This window comes from Oncorhynchus mykiss, chromosome 5 (assembly GCF_057628025.1).
Source record: "Oncorhynchus mykiss isolate SJ-2025 chromosome 5, ASM5762802v1, whole genome shotgun sequence".
In the NCBI taxonomy this organism is placed as follows: Eukaryota; Metazoa; Chordata; class Actinopteri; order Salmoniformes; family Salmonidae; genus Oncorhynchus; species Oncorhynchus mykiss.
In genome coordinates, this window is record NC_143026.1 from 36941802 (window position 1) to 36969147 (window position 27346).

General features: G+C 41.4%; 3 protein-coding genes across 32 annotated transcripts in view; 1 reads left to right on the plus strand and 2 right to left on the minus strand.

Annotated features, from left to right (window-relative positions):
- antxr1b (ANTXR cell adhesion molecule 1b) overlaps window positions 1–18377 on the plus strand; it is a 46687-nt gene extending 28310 nt beyond the window's left edge. For all 3 annotated transcript variants that reach the window (XM_036977388.2, XM_090234716.1, XM_036977390.2), the window contains exons 16-19: window positions 474–569; window positions 695–862; window positions 5105–5185; window positions 16818–18377. In XM_036977388.2, the coding sequence (XP_036833283.2) occupies window positions 474–569; window positions 695–862; window positions 5105–5185; window positions 16818–17189 (717 nt within the window). In that variant the 3' untranslated portion in view covers window positions 17190–18377. The remainder of the gene's footprint in view (window positions 1–473; window positions 570–694; window positions 863–5104; window positions 5186–16817) is intronic.
- LOC110523713 (DNA sliding clamp PCNA) lies at window positions 8525–26076 on the minus strand. The gene is made up of 3 exons (XM_021602652.3): window positions 25938–26076; window positions 9401–9468; window positions 8525–9263 (listed from the first exon to the last, which is right to left on the minus strand). The coding sequence occupies exons 1-3, from the start codon at window positions 26023–26025 to the stop codon at window positions 9054–9056; spliced, it is 366 nt and encodes a 121-aa protein (XP_021458327.1). The 5' UTR covers window positions 26026–26076; the 3' UTR covers window positions 8525–9053.
- LOC110523706 (AP2-associated protein kinase 1) overlaps window positions 22402–27346 on the minus strand; it is a 35224-nt gene continuing 30279 nt past the window's right edge. For all 28 annotated transcript variants that reach the window (XM_090234705.1, XM_090234701.1, XM_090234695.1 and 25 more), the window contains one exon: window positions 22402–26886. In XM_090234705.1, coding sequence (XP_090090831.1) covers window positions 26114–26886 — 773 coding nt within the window. In that variant the 3' untranslated portion in view covers window positions 22402–26113. The remainder of the gene's footprint in view (window positions 26887–27346) is intronic.

The following is a 27346-nucleotide window of genomic DNA, read 5'->3' on the forward strand; positions in this document are numbered from 1 at the left end:
GTTATTGACTCACAGCTGACATTTTCCATTTTGACCCGACACAAGTTCCACTCAATGGTGCTGGATGCAGCCAGGACCAGACTGGGCAGATTGTCTGATCTTGTTTGTTTTTTTTAAATATGTTTTTTCTGTCCGGTAAACTGGATAGCAGCCCAGCTCTTTAGATAGAGAGGAGTTTAGTTATGCTACAAGTTTAGTTACAACTATTTTCAGGCTCTCAGACGTGGTTGGAGCTTCTAACAGGATGACTCCCTGGCCACACCACACATGGATGCCATGCTACCTACTTCTTTGTGAGACTTGGTTGAACTTGATCAGGACATCAAGTTTAGCGTGATGCCTGCCTTACTTGTTTGGCACAATACCACTGGTATTGTTGACTTGAGCTGGCTGAAGGGAGTAGTAGGCATCTGATATCATGAACATTTTAGGGCAAAGCTACCATCTGAGGGATCTATTTTTCCCCGTGTTAGGATGAGGATGAGGACGGGTGTCCCAAGAAGAGGTGGCCCACTGTGGATGCCTCATACTACGGTGGCCGAGGTGTTGGTGGCATCAAGAGAATGGAGGTGAGAAAGACATACACTGACTGTTGTACTCGGCCTGGTGTGCCCTTCATCCAACTTCATCCAACTGCTCATTATAATACCATTCCCCTGCCACTGACTGGCTGCTGTTGCTTGTCCTTGCTCAGGTCCGCTGGGGTGACAAGGGTTCCACTGAGGAGGGGGCCAAACTGGAGAAAGCCAAGAATGCCCGTGTCAGGATGCCAGAGCAGGAGTTTGACATGCCACTAACACACACTTTCAACAATGGCATTCACAAACCAATCAGTCCCCAGAAGTGGTACTCTCCTATAAAGGTATTGTATCCAGCTAGCATATTTGGTTCCTTGGAAGTTGTGTGAAGCTATTATAGGTAATAAAATAACATTCTGAGAACATGTTTCAATAAGACTTCTAATAACACTACTAGCTTAGGTTAACTGTTTTGACACTCCTTCGCTTAGGCATTAATCATGCAAACACATTCATTTTTTTAATTGTGGCATGGCCTCAGTGAGATTCAAACCCATGATCTTCTGTTCTCTATCCATGGAATTAGTCCACTGCACCACAGGGATGGAGCTAGCATCTCATGTTTTTTTTTACACATACAAAGCTTTTCATTTTAGTCTATTCAAACAGGCCCACTTTCAAAGGAAACAAGACTCATTAAGATCCGGTGTGCCCAATTAGTGGGCGCGGCCAACACATCTGAACAGCTTAACAAGATAGAGGTTAGTGAGAGTTTTGTTGACGCTGAGGACAGAATGTATATGTTTTAAAATAACATTCTTAGAATGTTAATGTTTTCTAGAACGTTGTTTCTTAATGTTCTTGAAACAATTTGAGAACATTACTTTAAATAGAACCATGAGGAAACCTGTAGGAAATGGGCCTTATGCGCATTCCATGATCGAACGTTCTAAACACACTTCCTATCGGTTTGGAAATTTCCGGTCAGTCTATTTGTTATCTACGGTATAACGTTACTACCACTATGTCGCATTTTTTTACTAGGTGTCTTCAGGACTTGCCTCAAATTAATATTGTACATCGAATTGTTACATCAACCTCCAAGACTCCAGCTAGCAAGATTGAAAAGGGGTTCAAGATGTCTATGTAGCTTCCTATATACAACTATGAAGGTGAGTACCAAGTCAGTGACATATATAACGTTAGCTAGTTACACTCATTAGCTAGCTAATTTAACTATTAACTGTAACTAGCTAGTTAGTAAAATGACGTGACTTTGACTGAGAATGTGTGTGTTTTCGTTAGCTTGGTTAAGTTATGCTTGCTAGCTAAAAATAATTATTAGTCATGTCTTCTACACAGTATCTAACAAATATACATTGACAGGGGAGATGACCGCGAGGGCTGCCTGCCACAGGTCCATGAGGATGAGTGAAAAGCCGCACAGCATGAGAGTAGAGAAAGGTTATAGATAGCTACTAGGGACCTTGTTAAACATCTCCTGTGAGACACTGTCATCATGGTCAAAATGTGTTGGAGACAGTGTCAACGTTTAATCTTATCAGTAGATAGATATTAAGGATGGGTCCCAATCCCAATTTAGAATTGCCCACTTAACAGGTTATTTCATAAAGATCTGTTGATGCAGTGTTTGGTAGTTTTGTTACTGAAACACAATGTATTCCTGTATAGTTAAATGAGCCCCTAGTTAAGAAGACTATGTTTATTGTTATTCATTCTCACTTCAGTCTTTCATCACACTTATCTTCACAGTGTTAAAGCACCCCGTACCAGTGATAGTGGTCCAAAGCCACTGCTCCTGTGTTGCAGGAAGTGTTCTGTGTATGCAGACCATGGAGATGAAGAGGGGGCTGGGCATGGAGCCAGTGGCTGTACAGGAGTACTGCACACTGAAGAATGTTAACTTCTTTCCATGTGGCTTCGTAGTGCACCAAGATGCTCCGTGGTTAGGATCCTCTCCAGATGGAATCATATTTGATCCCAGTGTGAGACCACACTGTCAGAGCAAAAACCAAGCCATGAGATCGAAGGAATTGTCCATAGAGCTCCTAGACAGAATTGTGTCTAGGCACAGATATGGGGAAGGGTACCAAAACACTTCTGCAGCATTGAAGGTCCCCAAGAACACACTGGCCTCCATCATTCTTAAATGGAAGAAGTTTGGAACCACCAAGACTCTTTCTAGAGCTAGCCACCTGGCCAAACTGAGCAATCGGGGGAGAAGGGCCTTGGTCAGGGAGGTGACAAAGAACCTGATGGTCACTCTGACAGAGCTCTAGAGTTCCTCTGTGGAGATGGGAGAACCTTCGAGAAGGACAACCATCTCTGCAGCACTCCACCAGGCCTTTATGGTAGTTTGGCCATACGGAAGCCACTCCTCAGTAAAAGCACATGACAGCCCTCTTGGAGTTTGCCAAAAGGCACCTAAAGACTCTCAGACCATGAGCAACAAGATTCTCTAGTCTGATGAAACCAAAATTGAACTCTTTGGCCTGAATGCCAAGCATCACGTCTGGAGGAAACCTGACACCATCCCTATGGTGAAGCATGGTGCTGGCAGCATCATGCTGTAGGGATGTTTTTCAGCGGCATGGACTGGTATACTAGTCAGGATCGAGGCAAAGATCAACGGTGCAATGTACATGAGATCCTTGATGAAAACCTTCCAACAGGACAATGACACTAAGCACACAGCCAAGACAACGTAGGAGTGGCTTCGGGACAAGTCTCTGAATGTCCTTGAGTGGCCCAGCCAGAGCCCGGCTTAAACACAATCTAACGTCTCTGGAATGACCTACAAATAGCTCCCCATCCAACCGGACACAGTTTGAGAGGATCTGCAGAGAGGAATGGGAGAAACTCCCCAAATACAGGTGTGCCAAGCTTGTAGCGTCATACCCAAGAAGACTAGGCTGTAATCGATGCCGAAGGTGCTTTAACAAAGTACTGCGTAAAGGGTCCGAATAGTTATGTAACTGTAATATTTTATTTATTAAATTTGAAAAAAAGTTTTTGCTTTGTCATATTGTAAGTAGATTGATGAGGAAAAAATATAATTTAATACATTTTAGAATAAAGCTGTAACAAAATGTGGAAAAAGTCAAGGGGTCTGAATACTTTATGAATGCACTCTATATACTGTATATATTAAACATAAGTTATCAAGTGCAAACTATCTACCAATCAGGGTTGGGGTCAATTAGGAAAATTATGAATGAATTTGAATTGGCCACACCCCACAGGAAGCAGAATTTGAAATTAATTTCAATTAAATTAAATAGAATTCAATTCAAAGCAATTCAACTGAGAAGTGAAACCTGAGTCTCATTTCTTTGACAAATATTTTATCAAAAGGATATGCCACATACAGTACTAATTCAAAGAATACACATACCATTTGAAATATTAGTTTGATTGTAACTCAAAGACCTCATACAGTATTTTTCTTTGTCATGAGATGTTGGGGCTCTCAAGTGGCGCAGCGGTCTAAGGCACTTCATCCCAGTGCTTGAGGCATCACTACAGACACTCTGGTTTGAATCCAGGCTGGATCACAACTGGCCGTCATTGGGAGTCCCATAGGGCGGCGCACAACTGGCCCAGCGTCGTCCGGTGTAGGCCATCATTGTAAATAAGAAATGTGTTCTTAAATCACTTGCTTAGTTAAATAAAGGTTACATTTGAAAAAATAATATATACAAATATTACATTTTTCCCTTCCGTACTACAATGTCCGATCGAATGCATTCTGGGAAATGTGTTTTTTTCTGATATTTAAAAACATTAAGGGAATTATTAATCATAGACAACCCACAACACAATCTTATAATATTTCCAGACCTCTGTAATTGTTTCTAATTGTTTTAGGAGAATGAGAATGTTTCAACCTTATGCAACCTGGTATAAATATTTTCATGGTGATGTGTAGTATAAATAAGCCATTTAAATGTAATTTAATTACATTTTACTTCCTCTAATTCAAATTATGCTTCCTGTGGGGTGTGGCCAATTCAATTAAGATTTAAGAATTGAATTGGAATTAAAGAGAAATTCACAAACTCAATTCGGAATTGACTCCAACCCCTACCAAAACCCAATCTATGATCAAAACACTTCTTAATTAGTTGCAGCCTTCCTGTAGTGTCATTGTTTCCAGGAAGTTTGCTTCAAAACATCTCAGTCAGCTGGATGAGTGGTTATATGAACCAGACATGAACTGAAATGACCTCAGGAAGATGAGATCTGCAGAGCATAGGGAAGCTGGTACTAGTCCCAACACAATACATTCTTTGCCCTTTATCTCTACTTACTCTCCTCACTGACTATTATTATGTCATGGAGCATAGCTTTTGATAGTCAAACAGCACCAGACAGTCAGCTAGCCAGACACACACAGATAGTTGTTAGACTGATCTAAAGACCTGTTTACTGGCATATACAGAATAGAAACAAACCAGAGGGGAGTAAAGCATCTGACAGGCATTCAGGCAGGCAATATTATCATCATATTGTCATCTACTATGTGACATTCTTCTCTTTCATTTATTGTGCCCATCTCTGTTCAGGGCAAGCTGGATGCTCTGTGGGTGTTTCTGAGGAAAGGCTATGATAGGGTGTCTCTGATGAGACCCTATCCTGGAGACAAGGTAAGACACAAAAAACAAACGGCATAGAGAAAGACACGTCCCACACTTGCTACCAGCTGTCACTGCACTGTACGGGATGATACGAGGATATGCAGAGTCATGGAAGGCACTTTTAGCAACTTATTAAGAAAGCCAGTGTGTGACTGAGGCTTACATGTAGGTCAGAGAAGGATAGCTTCCAGGGGCTTTTCCTTCAGAGCTCTTCTAAGGGATGGTAAGGCCCACTGGCCCAGCACTTCATTATACTGTTATGTAAGAAAAGTGTTTTTTTAAATGAAATCAGATGAAACCGTTTAGGAGGTAGAGACCACAATATGAAATGCCTAGGCCGACTCCGTTGCAAATCCTCAACAGAAAGAACTCAAACCCCTGGAAAATTATGGGAAAGAATAAGGTCTGGAGCCAAGACCACAGTCAGAGGAGCAAAGCAGACAGAATGGAAAATAGAGAGGGGTAGGCTTCAGTACCATCTTTATTTTTTATTCTCTTTTTGCACTTTACATTTTTTTTTGCAATGGTTCTTCCAGCAGTTTTTTCTAACTTTTTTTCTCCATCAAAACTATTCCACCAGGCAGCCGAGGAGAGGGAATTTTGATGAACTCCTTACAAACTCATCACGTTGGCAATTTTGGAAGCCAATTAAAGCTTTTAAATGCCTTCAATGCCCATTTCTTCATTAAATCATCTGCCGTGGCCCAATGCTTTTAAAACACTTCCAGCCAGGCAGTAAATAATCCACTAGAAAGGTTGCAGCTGATTGTAATAATAGCGGTGTACAGACAGAGCGGCTGTGAGGAAGGCATAACGTATCCTGGCATATACAGGCTGAAGAAGCTGAGGTGCTAATATTGCTCCAACCTGAAGGAATGTGTTTAAATCTGCTGAAGCCATTAAGGACAGATGACTAGTCACTACCCACATCCCCACCTTCCCGTAACTCAAGCCTAGCTGGGAGTTTTGTTTTTATATGGCCTCAATGACAGCTGTGGATAGTAGGATAGGGCGAACCATCCACACAATTCCCTCCCTTCCCATCTTTTATAAGCTGTTGCTACCTCATTAAATCTCCTTGTTTTTTTTGACTGAATTGAACATTTACAGCCAAACAAAAGACAAGATGGAGTCAGCATAATATTCAGAAAGGAAAACAATGAAGATGATAATGAGAGATTGGTCATACTAATTAGAATATGTTCAAAGATTCATCCACTTAGGACACATACATTAACATTGAGGAAAATACATGGTCAGTAACAGGCCTCATTAGGATATGTGTTGATGATAATGTATCCACGATAACAATCCGGACATACTCCAACCGAATGGAGAGATCCGTACCATGCTAGAGCCTGTACTGCAGCATTCAATGTCAGCAGAATGAACCCCGATGACTCCATGGTGTGTGACATGTACAAGGCAAGCATGTACGAGCTCCGCAAATCCATTAGGGATGCAAAAAGTTAATACAGACTCAAACTTCAATTGATGTTTGGACAACTCAGACTCTCAACGCATCTGGCAAGGACTACAGACCATCACGGACTACAAAGGCAAATCCAACTGTGGTACCCACCGAAGCCTCCCTCCCAGATGAGCTCAACACATTCTATGCTCGCTTCGAGGCAGACAATACCGAGCCATCCTGGAGGACTCTTGCTGCTCCGGACGACCAAGTGCTTTCGCTCTCCGAGGCTGATGTGAGGGAAAACTCTCAAGAGTGAACACTTAGATGGCATCCCTGGCTGCTTCTTCAGAGTGTGTGCTGACCAGCTGGCATACGTCTTCTCTGACATCTTCAACCTGTCCCTCTTCTAGGCTGTAGTCTCCACCTGCTTCAAGGAGACCATCATCATCCCAGTGCCAAAGAAAAACTAAGTGACATGCCCAAATGACTATCGCCCCCATCGCACTCACTACATCATGAAGTGCCTCGAGAGGCTGGTCGTGGCCCACATCAAGGCCCAGGCACCCGAATACCCGAGACACGATCCGGGACCTGAGAGGTTTCAGATCCAGAATTCTAAATAATGTCACAGGTCTGGGTCGGATCTGATATAATTGTCACAGGTCTTGGGGTAGGTGTAATTTTAACGGACTTGTTCAAAAGTTTGGGGTCACTTAGAAATATCCTTATTTAAAAAAAAAAAAAAAACATATTTTTTGTCCATTAAAATAACATAAAATTGATCAGAAATACAGTGTAGACGTTGTTAATGTTGTAAATGACTATTGTAGCTGGAAACAGCATAATAAGGCACGGCCCCATGTCACAAGGATCTGTACACAATTCTTGGAAGCTGAAAATGTCTCAGTTCTTCCATGGTCTGCATACTCACCAGACATGTCACCCATTGAGCATGTTTGGGATGCTCTGGATCAACGTGTACGACAGAGGGTTTCAGTTCCCACCAATATCCAGCAACTTCACACAGCCATTGAAGTGGAGTGAGACAACATTCCACAGGTCACAATCAACAGCCTGATCAACTCTATGCAAAGGAGATATGTCGCGCTGCATGAGCCAAATGGTGGTCACACCAGATACTGACTGGTTTTCTGATCCACGGCCCTACTTATTTTTTACTTATTGTGGGACAGAAGAAGCCTTGTGAAATCATGTGAAATCCATAGATTAGGGCCGAATGAATTTATTTCAATTGACTAATTTCCTTATATGAACTGTAGCTCAGTAAAATTGTTAATTGTTGCATGTTGCATTCATATTTTTGTTCAGTGTAGTTCACTTAAATCCATTCCCCTATGACAGTGTAGAAGTAGTACCATAACCTGTCCAATAGATGGCACGGTGTAGGCCTGTTCAAAGCACAAACAAATCTGGATTCTGTGATCTTAATATTGTGGTATCTGGATCAGAATGATCTTATCTGAGCCTTTTCTGAAAAACTTGGTCAAAATCAATCACATTGTATGGCAAAAAAAGGGGATTACAGTATCCAGGTCATTCTAAATCAAATCAAATGTTATTTGTCACATACACATGGTTAGCAGATGTTAATGCGAATGTAGCGAAATGCTTCTGCTTCTAGTTCCGACAATGCAGTAATATCCAATGAGTAATCTAACCTAACAATTTCACAACAACTACCTTGTACACACAAGTGTAAAGGAATGAATATGTACATAAAGATATATGAGTGACGGTATAGAACGGCATAGGCAAGATGCAGTAGATGGTATAGAGTACAGTATATACAGTGCCTTGCAAAAGTATTCGGCCCCCTTGAACTTTGCGACCTTTTACCACATTTCAGGCTTCAAACATAAAGATATAAAACTGTATTTGTTTGCGAAGAATCAACAACAAGTGGGACACAATCATGAAGTGGAACAACATTTATTGGATATTTCAAACTTTTTTAACAAATCAAAAACTGAAAAATTGGGTGTGCAAAATTAAAAAACACTCAACTCCCATTTCCTCTGTTACTTCTTTGAAGCTCTAAGAATAGAAACGGAGCGCCTTGAGGATTCGACAATTGGGGCGGTCTTAACCATTTGGTTGATGAAAAATATGTTGATGTGACCTTGAGCAAGGCACTTAACCTTAATTGCTTCAGGGTCACTGGATAATAATGGATGATTCCTGGCACTGATCCCGCTTTCAAGGGGAGCGGGATATGCAAAAAACACATTTCCAGTTCACACGTGTATAATACACACTTGAAACAAATGTAAGCACCCATCTAATTATTAAGTGTGCAGTGCACTTGGCTCAAGTCAACAATCCAAACAACTACAGTAATTGCTATTGAAGTGGTCGGCCTAGTGGTTAGTTGCCTGACTACAAATTATGTCCTGTGTCTGTTGATTTGACTGTCAGGGCGTGTGAGTATGTGTGTGGAGGCAGTCAGGCCTCTCTCACTGACTCATCCTCATTGTCCACAATGTTGGTCTGGGACAGCTTGATGTTGCCAGTGCCCAACTCCCCACTGGCTGAGAACTGGACCCCGCCTTCCGCACAAGTGATCAGGACAGCATCCCCGATTTGGGACAGGTCTCTACAAATCCGTGAGAATTCGCCAGATGGCATTTTCACCACACAATTGTGCTCTTGTTCCTAAAGAGAGAACAGGATATGGTGCGAGCGAAACATTTTGCCAGCTCCTCCACTTTCACTGTACATCAATGGACATTGAAAAGATCACATCTAACTTGCACTGAACCGATTGTGAATAAGGAATAAAGATTGCTTACTGGAATACGGAGCTGTTCCACATCCGAGTCCATTAACTTAGTCTCATAGTCAGAGACTTTCTCCTGATCTAACAACACAGAGACAAGGTTATCCATTAGGACATGCCCCAGAAAATATGACCTTCATACATGGAACAGGTCACTCAGCAGGTGTTTACAAAGAGTGTGTGTATGTGGCCAGCCTGGTCTCATAGACTAGACATAACATAGTAAATGTAAATCCGGGACAAATTATTTGTTAAGTTTGGTATGGTTACATAAGACAGTTACTTAATATCCTTTTTACTGCAGCGGGCTAAATCAGGGTTACACAGAGTGATTCTTGGTAGTCTTGAACAAATCTACTTTGAAACAAAAGTATACACCTCACACACATGGTTATGGGCTTATGTAGCATGTTAGATATAGAGTTGAAATGTATTCAATCTTGAGTTTGCATCCCAATATTACACTTTATATTCATCACAGAAGACTGAAGTATATCAAAACTGTTTGACATACTGTAGAAACCGAGTTTTCATTGTAAATAATAAATAAGTATTTATTATGAAAAATATGAATAACATTCCACCTAAGAGGCCAAAGACGGTGCTTTTTGTCATTGACTGCAGCAAAGGGCTAAGGCCAAAATGAAAGTAGAGTGGTTGGTCGGTTGGGGTGGGTGGGTAGGCATATAACACGAACATCTAGCAACCCAAATCTCATCACGTACAACTTTAGTATTTGAACTAATTAGCAACTTTTCAACTACTTACTACTTTTTAGCTACTTATAATATTAGCTAACCCTTCCCCTAACCCAGGTCCTGGGCACCCTCTCACACCCGGGTGCACGTTTTGGCTTTTGCCCTAGCAATACACAGCTGATTAAAATAACCAAGTCATCCTCAAGCTTTGATTATTTGAATCTGCTGTGTAGTGCTAGGGCAAAAAACTAAATCTGCACCCGGGGGGCCCTGGACCAAGTTTGATAACCTACCCTTCCCCTAACCCTTTTAGCTAACTCTTCCCCTAACCATAACCCTTTTAGTTAACCCTTCCCCTAACCATAACCATTTTAGCTAACCCTTCCCCAACCATAACCCTTTTAGTTAACCCTTCCCCTAACCCTTTAAGCTAACCCTTCCCCTAACCCTTTTAGCTAACTCTTCCCCTAACCATAACCCTTTTAGCTAACCCTTCACCTAACCATAACCCTTTTAGCTAACTCTTCCCCTAACCATAACCCTTTTAGCTAACCCTTCACCTAACCATTACCCTTTTAGCTAACCCTTCACCTAACCATAACCCTTTAAGCTAACCCTTCCCCTAACCCTTTTAGCTAACCTTTCCCCTAACCATAACCCTTTAAGCTAACCCTTCCCCTAACCATAACCATTTTAGCTAACCCTTCCCCAACCATAACCCTTTTAGTTAACCCTTCCCCTAACCCTTTAAGCTAACCCTTCCCCTAACCCTTCCCCTAACCCTTTTAGCTAACCCTTCCCCTAACCATAACCATTTTAGCTAACCCTTCCCCAACCATAACCCTTTTAGTTAACCCTTCCCCTAACCCTTTAAGCTAACCCTTCCCCTAACCCTTTTAGCTAACTCTTCCCCTAACCATAACCATTTGAGCTAACCCTTCACCTAACCATAACCCTTTTAGCTAACCCTTCACCTAACCATAACCCTTTTAGCTAACCATAACCCTTTTAGTTAACCCTTCCCCTAACCCTTTTAGCTAACCCTTCCCCTAACCCTTTTAGCTAACCCTTACCCTAACCATAACCCTTTTAGCTAACCCTTCCAGCTAACCCTTCCCCTAACCAAAACCATTTAACCTTACTTCTAAACTTAACCCTAACCCCTAGCCTAGCTAACATTAACCACCTAGCTAGAATTCGTAACATATCATAAGTTTAGCAGATTTGTAACATTGTATGTTTTGCTAATTCATAACATACTGTACGTTTAGCAAATTCGTAACATGTAATACCAATTGTAATTTGTAACATATCATACGAAATGGGTGATGGACGTCCACAATATATACCATACGAAACATGACATATCATACTACACTGAACAAAAATACAAACACAAGATGTAAAGTGCTGGTCCCATGTTTCATGAGCTGAAATAACATTTCCCAGAAATTGTCCATTTGTACACAAAATAATATTTCTCTCAAATGTTGTGCACAAATTTGTTTACATCCCTGTTAGTGAGCCTTTCTCCTTTGCCAAAATAATCCATCCACCTGACAGGTGTGGCATATTAAGAAGCTTTATTGCTGGGGACAATAAAAGGCCACTCTAAAAATGTGCAGTTTTGTCACACAACACAATGCCACAAATGTCATGCAATTGGCATGATGACTGCAGGAATGTTGACCAGAGCTGTTGCCAGACAATTGAATGTTAATTTCTCTACCATAAGCCGCCTCAAGTTGTGTTAGAGAATTTGACAGCATGTTCAACCGGCCTCACAACCACGTGTATGGCGTCGTGTGGGTGAGCGGTTTGCTGATGACTGTTGTTAACAGTGTTCCCCATGGTGGCGGTGGGGTTACAGTATGGGCAGGCTTAAGCTATGGACAACTAACACAATTGTATTTTATCGATGACTATTTGAATTCATAGAGATAGAGTATCAAAGGAATTTGATTCCTATATGTTTATCAACCAATTCAATTAAAACACTCTGCCCATTTCTAAGGATTTGTAAGATACTTATTTGCATAAAATAGACAGAGACCAGTCTCAAAATCAATCACTAGTGTTTATTCTCGAGAGTACTGATCATGGTACAATTCACAACAGGTTATAAACTAAAAATGACATCATAGGTTTTAAACTGTCTCTCCTCCACTCCGAATCAATGGCAGTATAGTTCACAAGCCTTCCCACATCGTCCACCACCTGTTAAATAATTTACTACTAGCCCAATGTCTCTGCTCCCCCTGTGCAGAGATAAGATAAGACATCTTATCTCTGCACAGGGGGAGCAGAGACATTGGGCTAGTAGTAAATTAAGGAACACAGCATTCTAGCCAGTCTGACGATAACTCCATTCATTTCTAACAAGGAACAGACAGTCCAAAAACTACACACATTACATTCAGTATTATGATTATAATAAGATTAATACATCCATACAGTAACATAGTAGTATTATGTTTAGTCATAATTCTGACTGAAATGTATACATAATTTAGTCATTATTCATAAAAATCCCTTAACATAGAGTGACGAGATCCTGAGGCCCATTGTCGTGCCATTCATCACCTCATGTTTCAGCACTATAATTCCTGGAAGCTGAAAATGTCCCAGTTCTTCCATGGCCTGCATGCTCACTTGACATGTCCCATTGAGCATGTGTGGGATGCTCTGGATCGACGTGTATGACAGGATGTATCCAGCAACTTCACACAGCCATTGAAGTGGAGTGGGACAACATTCCACAGGCCACAATCAACAGCCTGATCAACTCTATGCAAAGGAGATATGTCGCGCTGCATGAGCCAAATGGTGGTCACACCAGATACTGACTGGTTTTCTGATCCACGGCCCTACTTATTTTTTACTTATTGTGGGACAGAAGAAGCCTTGTGAAATCATGTGAAATCCATAGATAAGGGCCGAATGAATTTATTTCAATTGACTAATTTCCTTATATGAACTGTAGCTCAGTAAAATTGTTAATTGTTGCATTCATATTTTTGTTCAGTGTAGTTCACTCATATCCATTCCCGTATGACAGTGTAGAAGTAGTACCATAACCTGTCCAATAGATGGCACGGTGTAGGCCTGTTCAAAGCACAAACAAATCTGGATTCTGTGATCTTAATATTGTGGTATCTGGATCAGAATGATCTTATCTGAGCCTTTTCTGAAAAACTTGGTCAAAATCAATCACATTGTATGGCAAAAAAAGGGGATTACAGTATCCAGGTCATTCTAAATCAAATCAAATGTTATTTGTCACATACACATGGTTAGCAGATGTTAATGCGAATGTAGCGAAATGCTTCTGCTTCTAGTTCCGACAATGCAGTAATATCCAATGAGTAATCTAACCTAACAATTTCACAACAACTACCTTGTACACACAAGTGTAAAGAAATTAATAAGAATATGTACATAAAGATATGAGTGATGGTATAGAACGGCATAGGCAAGATGCAGTAGATGGTATAGAGTACAGTATATACAGTGCCTTGCGAAAGTATTCGGCCCCCTTGAACTTTGCGACCTTTTGCCACATTTCAGGCTTCAAACATAAAGATATAAAACTGTATTTTTTTGTGAAGAATCAACAACAAGTTGGACACAATCATGAAGTGGAAGGACATTTATTGGATATTTCAAACTTTAACAAATCAAAAACTGAAAAATTGGGCGTGCAAAATTATTCAGCCCCTTTACTTTCAGTGCAGCAAACTCTCTCCAGAAGTTCAGTGAGGATCTCTGAATGATCCAATGTTGACCTAAATGACTAATGATGATAAATACAATCCACCTGTGTGTAATCAAGTCTCCGTATAAATGCACCTGCACTGTGATAGTCTCAGAGGTCCGTTAAAAGCGCAGAGAGCATCATGAAGAACAAGGAACACACCAGGCAGGTCCGAGATACTGTTGTGAAGAAGTTTGGGAAGAGATTTGGATACAAAAAGATTTCCCAAGCTTTAAACATCCCAAGGAGCACTGTGCAAGCGATAATATTGAAATGGAAGGAGTATCAGACCACTGCAAATCTACCAAGACCTGGCCGTCCCTCTAAACTTTCAGCTCATACAAGGAGAAGACTGATCAGAGATGCAGCCAAGAGGCCCATGATCACTCTGGATGAACTGCAGAGATCTACAGCTGAGGTGGGAGACTCTGTCCATAGGACAACAATCAGTCGTATATTGCACAAATCTGGCCTTTATGGAAGAGTGGCAAGAAGAAAGCAATTTCTTAAAGATATCCATAAAAAGTGTTGTTTAAAGTTTGCCACAAGACACCTGGGAGACACACCAAACATGTGGAAGAAGGTGCTCTGGTCAGATGAAACCAAAATTGAACTTTTTGGCAACAATGCAAAACGTTATGTTTGGCGTAAAAGCAACACAGCTGAACACACCATCCCCACTGTCAAACATGGTGGTGGCAGCATCATGGTTTGGGCCTGCTTTTCTTCAGCAGGGACAGGGAAGATGGTTAAAATTGATGGGAAGATGGATGGAGCCAAATACAGGACCATTCTGGAAGGAAACCTGCAAAAGACCTGAGACTGGGACGGAGATTTGTCTTCCAACAAGACAATGATCCAAAACATAAAGAAAAATCTACAATGGAATGGTTCAAAAATAAACATATCCAGGTGTTAGAATGGCCAAGTCAAAGTCCAGACCTGAATCCAATCGAGAATCTGTGGAAAGAACTGAAAACTGCTGTTCACAAATGCTCTCCATCCAACCTCACTGAGCTCGAGCTGTTTTGCAAGGAGGAATGGGAAAACATTTCAGTCTCTCGATGTGCAAAACTGATAGAGACATACCCCAAGCGACTTACAGCTGTAATCGCAGCAAAAGGTGGCGCTACAAAGTATTAACTTAAGGGGGCTGAATAATTTTGCACGCCCAATTTTTCAGTTTTTGATTTGTTAATATCCAATAAATGTCGTTCCACTTCATGATTGTGTCCCACTTGTTGTTGATTCTTCACAAAAAAATACAGTTTTATATCTTTATGTTTGAAGCCTGAAATGTGGCAAAAGGTCGCAAAGTTCAAGGGGGCCGAATATTTTCGCAAGGCACTGTACATATGAGATGAGTAATGTAGGGTATGTAAACATTATATAAAGTGGCATAGTTTCTTATCCTGATTAAATGTTTAAAAAAAAGAAGAAAAAAAAGGCCCAGGTTGCACAGGTTGTTTCTGCATTTATTTGACACTACTCAATATAACAACTGACTGGATACATTTACCCTACATGATCAAAAGTATGTGGATGCCTGCTCGTCGAATATCTCATTCCAACATGATGAGCATTAATATAAAGTTGGTCCCCCCTTTGCTGCTATAACAGCCTCCACTCTTCTGTCAAGGCTTTCCGCTAGATATTGGAACATTGCTGCGGGGACTTGGTTCCATTCAGCCACGAGAGCATTAATGAGGTCGGGCACTGATGTTGAGCAATTAGGCTTGGCTCGCAGTCAATGTTCCAATTCATCCCAAAGGTGTTCGATGGGGTTGAGGTCAGGGATTTGTGCAGGTCAGTCAAGTTCTTCCACACCAATCTTGACAAACCATTTCTGCATGGATCTCGATTTGTGCACCACGAAAAAAAGCCCCAGACCATTATTCTTCTTCCACCAAACTTTACAGTTGGCACTATGCATTGGGTCAGGTAGCTTCCTGGAATCTGCCAAACCTAGATTCGTCCGTTGGACTGCCAGATGGTGACGTGTGATTCACCACTCCACTGCTCCAGAGTCCAATGGCGACGAGCTTTACACCACTCCAGCCGATGCTTGGCTTTGCGTATGGTGAGATTAGGTTTGTGTGCGGCTGCTCGGCCATGGAAACCCATTTCATGAAGCTCCCGTTTAACAGTTCTTGTGCTGACGTTGCTGTCAGAGGCAGTTTGGAACTCGGTAGTGAGTGTTGCAACCGAGGACAGATGTTTTTTATGTGCTAAGTGCTTTAGCACTCAGTGGCTTCGTGCTGTGAGCTTGTGTGGCCTACCACTTCACGGCTGAGCCGTTGTTGCTCCTAGACATTTCCACTTCACAATAACAGCACTTACAGTTGTCCGGGACAGCTCTACCAGGGCAGAAATTTGACGAATTGACTTTCTGGAAAAGTGGCATCATGATGGTGCCATGTTAAAAGTCACTGAGCTCTTCAGTAAGGCCATTGTACTAACAATGTTTGTTTGAGATTGCATGGCTGTGTTCTCAATTTTATACACTTTTCAGCAATGGGTGTGGCTAAAATAGCCGAATCCACTAAGGGGTGTCCACAGTATACTGCAGTAAATTTAACGTAATGAAGCTTTAATTATCATAATAAAGAACGTTTTTTTAAGCCTCCCCATTTAAGTTACATTTGAAATATCTCTGTTGTAGTGCCTTTCACCTTTCTAAATTCCTCTTTCTGTGGGTTCAAGATTATCCTGATTTTCTGCATCAAAACTATATTAGTCACTGCCTTTAGAATTTTGAAAAACGCGAAATCAACATTTTAATCCTGATTCAAGGTCAGATTGGATTACTGAATCCTTATCCGGAAGTTCAAAATGTAATTTTTTCGTTTTTAAATAACAAATTCTAACATTTAATCGAATTCGATTGCTAAAATTGAAAAAAGTGTAATAAACTGGGCCCTGATGACTGCCTCTTATTGCTCTCTTCCCTGTTTTTATCCCCCTCTCCTAATTTACAGGGCAGGTGCATTAGCTTCACCAGGGTGAAATCCTACCCGGCTCCTCGTTATCCAATCTACCACCAGCCCTCAACGCCAATCTACAGTCTGCCTCACACCTACAGTCACGCTTCCTCACATGGCAACCTCTCCCACATGCCCCCCTCTCCCACCTCCACTCTTCCACCCCTGCCATCCACTCCTCCTCCGTCCTGCATCACCCCCCCTCCTTACACCCCCCATCCAAACCAAGCTCTGCCCCCAACTTCTGTAAGTCCTCCCCTACCTGCTGCTCCACCCAACCCTCCACCTGTTTTTTCTCAGGCCCCACCCTCATGCAGAGCCCCTCCCCCTTCCCGCCCTCCCCCACACCCATCTGACCAATTTCTCTGAGGAAAAAGAAGGGAAGGAAGGCCAATGCATCTGTTAAAGAACTGAGCTGCAAGGACCCTGAGGGCCCCTGAAAATGTCCCGAATACTGTGCCTTTCTCTTCTCCACCAATCCAAACCACTATCAACAGATTGACAGGCAGGACAGCAAGTCCAGCTCTACTTCACTCAACGGTTCAGAGAGAAGCTGAGCAATTGATCTGTAAAACAATGTTCCATTAGATTTTCCATGTTCTCTATTCTAACTGATCAGGAAGTTGTATCATATTTTTTACTGTACAAGACTACAGTGAAGTTAATACCAACTCTTTACTGCTTTGCTTAATCAATGGAAACAGAATATTGACATCTTTAGCAGAAGGGATAAACAAAGTATTTCACAAGTTAAAAGATCAATGGCTCAGCTTTCAACTCTGTCTTTTATGTGTTATATAGGTACATCTTACATGTTGATTGATACAAACCTATGTGTATTATGGATGAATCACTGAATGAAATTTTTTATAAATCAATCAATAAGTATATTGCAAGGAATGACAAACATGTCAAACACATTAGCAATGAGGAAAACCTCTGACTGGGGAAGAACGGATGACTTTATTTGCTTGTTTACACAGAAATCATGTGAAGAGTTTAAGCCAAAGGAATGAAAAGCATGTCCTGTGGAATGTTAAATGCACAATACGTGATTTCAACAGCCGGATCCTGCTACTTGAGCTGATGGATGGAGCTTATTGATATTTTGAACCTTTTACATTGTTACAAAAAACAGTAACAACCTTAGATATTGGGTTATGACAGTTGTACTGAGCTCATACGGTATTATTGTAATATGTCATTAATTCAAATTATCATTGGAAATCTCCAAATCTGACAGATTATGCTTTTAAAATCAGCATGGCTGACCTACCATTGGCCAAATCAGGGACCAGCCAGAGCACACTGACCTTTTGACGTGACCTTTGGCTGTTGTTAACTGGGGAATTTTGGTTGTGTAACCATTCCTACAGCAGAACTAGGAATGAGGATCTGTGAATCCACTAGGGTCTAATTCCATTTCCAATCCAGATAAGTGTGTATTGAATGTGCTTACTGAGTACCTCCAATTAATGTATAGAATGTACAGAATGTATCCAAAACCAGCCAGGCCTTTTTTTCAGATTGTAATAAAATATTGAATTTCAGAACAAAGATGGCCTGTTATGTCATTAACCAAAATTACATACTGCATGAGAGCAGAGTACACAGATAAAGTTCAGGAAAAGTAAGGACGCTGTAGGCTATTTCATGCAGAGTACTTAACGTCAAACAGAATGCGTCTCAGAGGAAATAGCTAGACATGAATAATGCATTGAGAAGTCTGTACTGGGTTTGAGGTGAGACTGATAAATCAGTAAATAGCCCCTGTACAATGAGCTTTATGTGTTTGTAATATCATTTTAGATGTTCTCTCCCACTGCTCTCCCAGTTCATCTTCCCTGGCCCAGATAGACACACAAGAGGTGCGTTCAGTACAACAAAACAGAAACGGTACTGTACTGATCGACCAGTTGAAAAACTGTGTGATTATGGTGGCTTAGAGGGATAATGTGTATGTAGTGTGCTGCACACAAGTTTTGAAATTTAAAATGGTCACATCCATACGGATCAGGCCATACCCACCAAACAGAAGCAAACATACTTCAAAGGCTGTTGAAGAATGGTGAGCACCGTTTGAAAGTGGTTTTCCTTTAACTTTCTACCTGGGCTTTGCCCCTTTCATATTTATTTTGATCCTGACAAACTCCCCAGTTCCTGCCAATGACAAGCATATCCATAACACGATGCTGCCACCACAATATTTCAAAATAGAGAGGGCTTCACGTTGTGTTTTGTTGTATTTGATTTGACCCACACTTGTAGTTTTTAATTTAGAATGGATAACAGAATGGAAAATTTGTAATGGAATTTTTAACACAGGCTCCTTCTTTTCACTTTATCATACAGGCCAGTAAATGTGGAGTGAATGCAATGTTTTTGATCCCTTAGTATTTAAGTATTGTGGTGGCAGCATCATGTTATGGGTATGCTTGTCACTGGCATATACTGAAGAGTGTGATAAAATCAAAATAAATATGAAATGAGAACAAAGCCCAGGTAAAAAGTTAAAGGAAAGCCTTCCTCTTCTGAAAATCGAACCCTGGGATAGAGTTTTATTTTTGAGCATGGCAATTACACAAATTTGAATGCCAAAAACACACTAGAATGGCTTTCCAAGGGGTGTTGAGTGTTCGTGAATGGTCCAGTCTCAGTCCTGACTTAAATCAGCTTAAAAATCAGAAACAAGGCTTGAATATTGTTGTCCAATAATGATTCCCATCCAAATTTACTGAGCTTCAGCAATTTTGACCCCCAAAAAGTGATATACAGTATGTTGTACAAGGTTGGTAGAATCTTCTTTAAAATAATTCACAGCTGTAATGGCTGCCAAAGGTGCTTACACCAAGTATTAACTCTGGGGTGTGAAGACATACGCAATTGATACATCCTCATTTTGTATTATGTTAGTCATTTAAAAAAAAAAATCTATATTTTTTTCCATTAGTTTATGTAGATCGATAGGAATACAAAATGTAATTGAATCCATTTTATGATTACATTTTGAGGCAGCAACATGTGAAGACTGTGCAAGGGGTATGTAGACTTTCATTATCGACTGTACTGTATATCCTTAATACCTCTGGATATAACCACCATCTGCCAAGACCCGGTGCAGTGTTCCTGCCAGCACAGAGACGATACACCTGCTCTATAAGATTCATGCCCCAAGCTACCTATGCTTAGAACACTTCCTGGATGCTGACCAAGTCATTTGCTTGAGTTAACAGTGGCTAACTCCTTAAGGCTAAATAGAAAATGCTTATCCAAATTTTTCCCAGACATGACACGATGCAAATCTTATTAGTAACCCTAACATGTAATCCATATTGCTTTAGTCCTCAACTGGCAGCTTCATTAAATAGTACCCGCAAAACTCAAAATCTCAACATCAACAGTGAAGAGGCGACTCCAGGATGATGGCCTTCTAGGTAGAGTTGTAAAGAAAAAGCCACATCTCAGACTGGCCAATAAAAAAGAAAAGATTAAGATGGGCAAAATAACACAGACACTGGACAGAGGAACTCTGCCTAGGCCAGTGAAGTAATCTTTCACTGTAACACAATTCCAGTGGGTCAGAAGTTTACCTACACTAAGTTGACTGTGCCTTTAAACAGCTTGGAAAATTCCAGAAAATGATGTCATGGCTTTAGAAGCTTCTGATAGGCTAATTTACATAATTTAAGTCAATTGGAGGTGTACCTGTGGATGTATTTCAAGGCCTACCTTCAAACTCAGTGCCTCTTTGTTTGACATCATGGGAAAATCAAAATATATACGCCAGGACCTCAGAAACAAAATTGTAGACCTCCACAAGTCTGGTTCATCCTTGGGGGCAATTTCCAAACGACTGACGGTACCACGTTCATCTGTACAAAAATAGTACGCAAGTATAAACACCATGGGACCACACAGCCGTCATACCGCTCAGGAAGGAAGCGCGTTCTGTCTCTTAGAGATGAACGTACTTTGGTGCGAAAAGTGCAATCAATCAATCCCAGAACAACAGCAAAGGACCTTGTGAATATGCTGGAGGAAACAGGTACAAAAGTATCTATATCCACAGTAAAACGAGTCCTATATCGACATAACCTGAAAGGCCGCTCAGCAAGGAAGAAGCCACAGTTCCAAAACCGCCATAAAAAAGCCAGACTACGGTTTGCAACTGCACATGGGGACAAAGATCGTACTTTGTGGAGAAATGTCCTCTGGTCTGATGAAACAAAAACAGAACCATTTGGCCATAATGACCATTGTTATGTTTGGAGGAAAAAGGGGGAGGCTTGCAAGCCGAAGAACACCATCCCAAACGTGAAGCACAAGGGTGGCAGCATCATGTTGTGGGGGTGCTTTGCTGCAGGAGAGACTGGTGCACTTCACAAAATAGGTGGTGGATCGTACCTCAATCCTATAGAACATTTGTGGGTAGAACTGAAAAAGTGTGTGCGAGCAAGGAGGCCAACAAACCTGACCCAGTTACACCAGCTCTGTCAGGAGGAATGAGACAAAATTCACCAAACTTATTGTGGGAAGCTTGTGGAAGGCTACCCGAAACATTTGACCGAAGTTAAACAATTTAAAGGCAATGCTACCAAATACTAATTGAGTGTATGTAAACTTCTGACCCACAGGGAATGTGATGAAAGAAATAAAAGCTGGAATAAATAATTCTCTCTACTATTATTTCACATTCTTAAAATAAAGTGGTGATCCTAACTGACCTAAGACACGGAATTTTTACTAGATTTAATATCAGGAATTGTGAAAAACTGAGTTTAAATGTATTTGGCTAAGGTGTATGTAAACTTCCGACTTCATCTGTACAACTGGTCTACTGCTACATGTGAGCCCCAATTGTCATTAAAATGTGTAATTCCACATATCAGTCCCAATTTATACACCTGTACTTCAGGTCCAAATTACACACGGTACCTAAAGTCTGCACCTGTGCTTGAATCCAATTAGTCAACTAAGCCTGGCCTGAGCCGGAATACTCAAACTGTAAACCAAGTCTACCCCTGCACCTCAGCTCAAGTATAAACCAGGTCTACACCTTTGACTGAGTCCCAATACTAATTTAAACCAGATCTACACCTCCATATCTCAGCCCAAATACCCATAAAAACCAGGTGTACACCTGTGGCTATGTCCCAGTACTCTGATAAACCAGGTCTATCCTTGTGAAAGAGATACTAAACACACCTACTGACATTATATATTTAAGTTATATTACACTAATTGAGTGTATGGGTCTACACATGGCCAATTCTCCCTGAAATAACACAATATGACATTTACAATTAAAATCATTGATTTAAATATGTGTTTGGCTAATGGATAATGGTAAAATCATCTACAAGATCATCTTGATCATGTATATCCATTATCTAACTCAACTTCAATCTATTGAAAAATAAATAATCTTCTATGAATTTAGAGCCACTATATTTTCCCATTGGTCACAAATGTGACCACTAAGATATTTCCATTTACCACGAGCATCAGGAATGCAATGTATCAAAAATGAAGGCACATATGTAAACTAGACCCTTTAAAAATGACAGGTACAAGGACAATATTTGAACATTTCAACAATGTATTTGTTTTTTTTAAACAGTTGAATACAGACTTCTAGTACCAAATGTTTCTGTAAAAGTACACCTTGTAGATGAATGCTTGATGTCTTGTGACCATTTTGAAAAATCATATGAAACATCTCTGAATCACACTAGACACATTCATCATATAATACTTGTTTTTGATAAGTACAACTAACTTCTCTAGAGCCTGTAAAGTACAAACTTTTCCCCCCCACTATTGTGACTGATGGGATTAAAATGGGTTAAATGAGCTATTATAGAAGGACACAGAGAGACAATCCTGTTGGGAGTGACCTCATATAGGCATGCCTGTGGTAAATCACAGCGCCAACGGCAACGAGCTAAACTAGGTGGCAGAGGGGCTGGAGGCAGTAAAAGCAAAGGCCAACTATGATGCCATAGAGCCCTGGCAGAGAAGGTTAGGCACTAGACTCACACACCCAAGGGAGCGCTGAGCCTCTGTGGCCTGCCCCTGGATCAACTCCTTCTGTGTGACAGACAGGTAGATCACTCTACTACCGCTATTTCTGTTGCAATTTCCTACATGGTGAGGGTGATGCTGAGAACATCTGAAGCAATCAGAGATATAAAGACTCTTCACTTCCATAGTGTATAAGGACTACATTTGGTAAAATACCCTTCTGACCGATCAATCTGGATCCAAACAATGACCCAAACAATTGAGTCATTAGTGGTAAGAATGCCACTTGACAGTGAGTACAATCACAAATGTGTAAATAAGCATATTGTTAACATGAATGTTTAATCAGATTGGTAGACATGTAAAGCGACTGAATAATAAGAAACAAGCAGCCTACTACATCATTTCATGAAAAATCCTTCATTCTGTTTACAGCACAGTGTGGATGTTAACAAAGCATTGACCAGTGAGGGTGTTGTTGAACAGTAATCACAGGTGAGAGCATCAGACTGCTGTGCTGTCCTCAACAACCCCTTCCTATGAATGGAACTTCATAGATTAATACCAGGAATAGACACACATCCAGAGTGAGAGAGATAACAGGAGAGCATATTAAATCCGTACAGCATTCGTCCAAATGACGCACACAAAGTGAGAGAAAAAAAATACGGCAACATACGCCATCCATACAGTATTAATCGAATGTGGAACATTTGGAAAATGATCGGTCAGAGGTTCCTGATCTGAAGTGCAATGTAAGGCACAACAAGGAAGTCTTTCATTTACATCATCAATATTATGTGGCATATTATTAAATGTTTTGCCTTTGGGTGGTACATAGAGACTTTTCCTATTGCCTGTAGGGTGAAAAGGTTTGAGAATCATTGCTGTAAGTAGGTTATTAAGCATTAAAGGGAAATAGATGTACAATATATACTGAGTGTACAAAACATTAGGAACATCTGCTCTTTCCATGACACAGGCTGACCAGGGGATTCCAGGTGAAAGCTATGATCCCTTATTGATGTCAAATATTAAATCCACTTCAAATCAGTGGAGAGGAGACAGGTTAAAGAAGGATTTTTAAGCCTTGAGACAAGTGAGACATGGATTGTGTATGTGTGCCATTCAGAGGGTGAATGGGCAAAACAAAATATTTAAGTGCCTTTGAACGGGGATATGATAGTAGGGTCCAGGTGCACCGGTTTGTGTCAAGAACTGCAATGCTGCTGGGCTTTTCACACAACAGTTTCCCATATGTATCAAGAATTGTCCACCACCCAAAGGACATCCAGCCAACTTGACAACTGTGGGAAGCATTGGAGTCAACATGGGCAGGCATCAATGTTCCCTCAAAAATTTTTCATCATTGAGCAAATTTCTGCTGAGCGCAAACTTCAATGTGTAAATTCTGTGCAACTTCCGGCACGCGTTTTCTGTGAACACTGACGCTGTACCCGCTTTAAAAGTTAAAACTAACAGTGGTCAAGTAGGCTACTTGCTCATAATGTAGTCCTACAAGAGTGGCCAACCATCAAAAACAATGGGGAAAATGCATCCCATAACATTTTAACATGGAAATAGCTGTTCTATCATTCAGCCTACAATAGCAGCCAATGTGTGGTGTTCACTTTGATATCAAAACAAGTGCATCTACCCATGACCGCTGATGCTGTAAACACAGTCCAGTTCAAAGGAATGGTACAGATACATATATGGCAATGGTCTATTTGCATATAGGCCTACTGCAGCTTTGATTGGTTATGCCGCACCGGTCTGTGTAGAGTATGTGCCCGAGTCATGCCTGTCAATGTAATAGAATCCTGCTCTGATGTGTTCTGCCAACAAACAAAATCTCTTGTAAAGTTAGTTTTGCATACTAGGTCTTGCATATTTTGTTTTGTTTCGAGATGTTGCATTGAAAGTTGCTAATATTGCGTTGATTCGATCACAATTCCCACAGTAAAGGGAAACGGTGATTGTGTTAACAGGGAAAACTAGACAGTTGCGTGAGGTTCAATCTCGTGCTTCTCTGCGCGCTCAGATATTTCTTGTAGCAGTTCCAGGGAGCTGCGTGCCCGAGCGCAGCTTAGACGGAACATTGGCCAGCATCCCTGTGGAACACTTTCAACATCTTGTAGAGTCAATGCGAATTGAGGCTGTTCTGAGGACAAGGGGGAGGGGAGGGGGGGGGGGGGGGGGGGGGGGGGGTGGTGCAACTCAATATTAGGAAGGTGTTCCTAATGTTTGGAATACTCAGTGTCAAGCTGCTGTCTCTTGGCCTCCATACAACATTACTATATGTTAGAGTGCATTTTGATCCATAGTAACTTACCAAGACATTCAAATAGAGCATAGAGACTCTGCTATGGTTATGGACCAAAGCTAAGTTTCCTTCACAATAAGCCTTTCCTCTTGCTGTTGACAACAGGTCTTTTTATAAAACATTTAAAGACCTGTTGACATGTGAAGAAGGAAACTGCGTAAAACAACAGTTTTAAAAGTATGGAGTAATAGAGGGAGAATATACACGTTTGACAGAGGTCAAATGTCACCAGCTCATCAGGCAAATACTCAACTGATGTAATTTAGTACCATAGTATATCAAGTCGAACCATATAAACCCAATGTGATTTACACAACATTAGTATATTATTAACATGGTGTTGAAAACAATGTAAAAAAAATATATATACAGTAAGTATACAAACACAAACCTTTAACAAATAAAACAAAATCCTTTGTTCTTCTTTTCCTTTTACACGGGAGATTTCTCAAATTCAGAAAGTGTAGATTGCCATTAGTACCTTTAAAGTGAAACGATCCTGGACAATCTTTATTTTCAATATAGTTTTAGCAGTTTGATGTGTCCTGGAAATCCTCATGAAATGCAAATGAAGTGCCGCAATCTACCAGTGTTTCATCTGAAGGCAAATCAGAAAGCTGAGGTAGAACGAGCGTGTAAAAAAACAAGTTGAATATGGGCAAGATGGAGCGAGTCATGATTAATACTGCAATTGCACAGAAAAACAGTCAGTCTACCTATTACATCCTCAACAGAGGGAGCCAGATTAATCTAGATTGCATACTTACAAGAGGGCTGCTGGGACTGGGTTATGCCCTCCACAGGGGGAAAGAGCAGGGCTGGCCTGGGACAGACTTCCGCTGATAACCTCCCCATTACGTGTAGGCACTAGATGGAGGCCAGCTTTGGCATTTGGTGTGGGGCCAGATTTTGAATTTGGGGAGAGGGAAGGGGGGTCCAGATATCAAGGCTTTCCCTGTTGGCATCTGGGGTGGAAGGGGGCCCTGATGAATGGATCCACTATAGCTCTGCCTCCAATGGTCCAGGAGTGCAGGGGGCCCACAGCCACCGAGCCCACAGCAGCCTGCTGCCCCACACTGGAGACCACTCGGTGGGCTGCGACAGGCTGCTGGGGCAGGGGGACCTCTGAGCACCGGGAGTACCTGGGCTGGGCCTGCCAGATGATGGGCCTAGGGGCAGCAACCGGTGTGAACAGGGCCTTCCCCTGGACACTGGGATGTAAAAGACTATGGGGATGGTGGGTGTTTGGCTGGACCTGGCAGAGGGGCTGTTTGTTGGGCTGTGGAGGGTGGGAGACAGAGACAGCAGCTCCAGCTATCTCATTCCTCTTCCCAAAGGGGGCCTGGAGAAAAGGATCAGATGGCAGAGCAGGCTTGTGGGCCAGAGGGAAAGGAGAGTTGGTAAACACATCTCTCCCTTCTTTCCCTGCAATCCTGAAAGGGGCCTGCAGGAAGATATCAGGGGAGGGGACTGTGTGCTGCTGTGTAGGAGGTGAGAGACACTGGGACTGTTTCTGGCCAGGCTTGATTGGCTGGTCAGAGGACTTAGAAAGGAACGGGCGAGAGTTTATCTCATCTGGGTACAGTGAGGGGGGAATGATGCTGCTGTGGGCAAAGGGAAGTCTCTGTCTGTGCTCCTCTTCAACAGCTGGTCCAGAGCTGTCGGTCCTGGAGGAACCTGGTAGTGTCTCACAGCTGCTAGGTTCCCTCTGCAGGTCTGTAGGGTACAGAGGACAACAGTCAGACTGACAGGCTGTTTAAATAAACCAGGATAGTCAACTAACATTCAAGTTCATTACACATTGTAATGACTAGTTTTGTTATGGTGTGCACAGAATGTGACGGAAAATGATATACAAATCTAAACATGATTTGACATACCATTCACTTACAGAAGTAACTAGTGTATTCGGCACTGAAAATCAAAATGTGTCAATTGAATTTCTGAATGGTAAGTCAAGCAAGACCAGACAGGAGAGCAATCTGAAGCTACCATTGCCCCTCAGAAAGTATAGTGTGAGAACAGGGGAGTGGGGCAATCCTTTTCTGAGAACTAGCAAGCTCTAACAGATAATATATTAATATTTAGAAATAAAACAAAATTGGGCGGGGAATTAACTCAGTAATACTTTAAAAGGTGTAAAACCAAATCGAAAGTGTCAATTTGATAATGGACA

Coding starts and splice junctions, on each gene's coding strand:
- LOC110523713 (XM_021602652.3), bottom strand. CDS start 26,025: ATGGGGAGGTTATCAGCGGAAGTCTGTCCCAGGCCAGCCCTGCTCTTT. Junction 9,469..25,937: donor CCAGTCCCAGCAGCCCTCTT/GTAAGTATGCAA, acceptor CTGTGTTGTTAG/ATCAGGAGAAAGTCTCTGAC. Junction 9,264..9,400: donor TGGAACAGCTCCGTATTCCA/GTAAGCAATCTT, acceptor TTCTCTCTTTAG/GAACAAGAGCACAATTGTGT.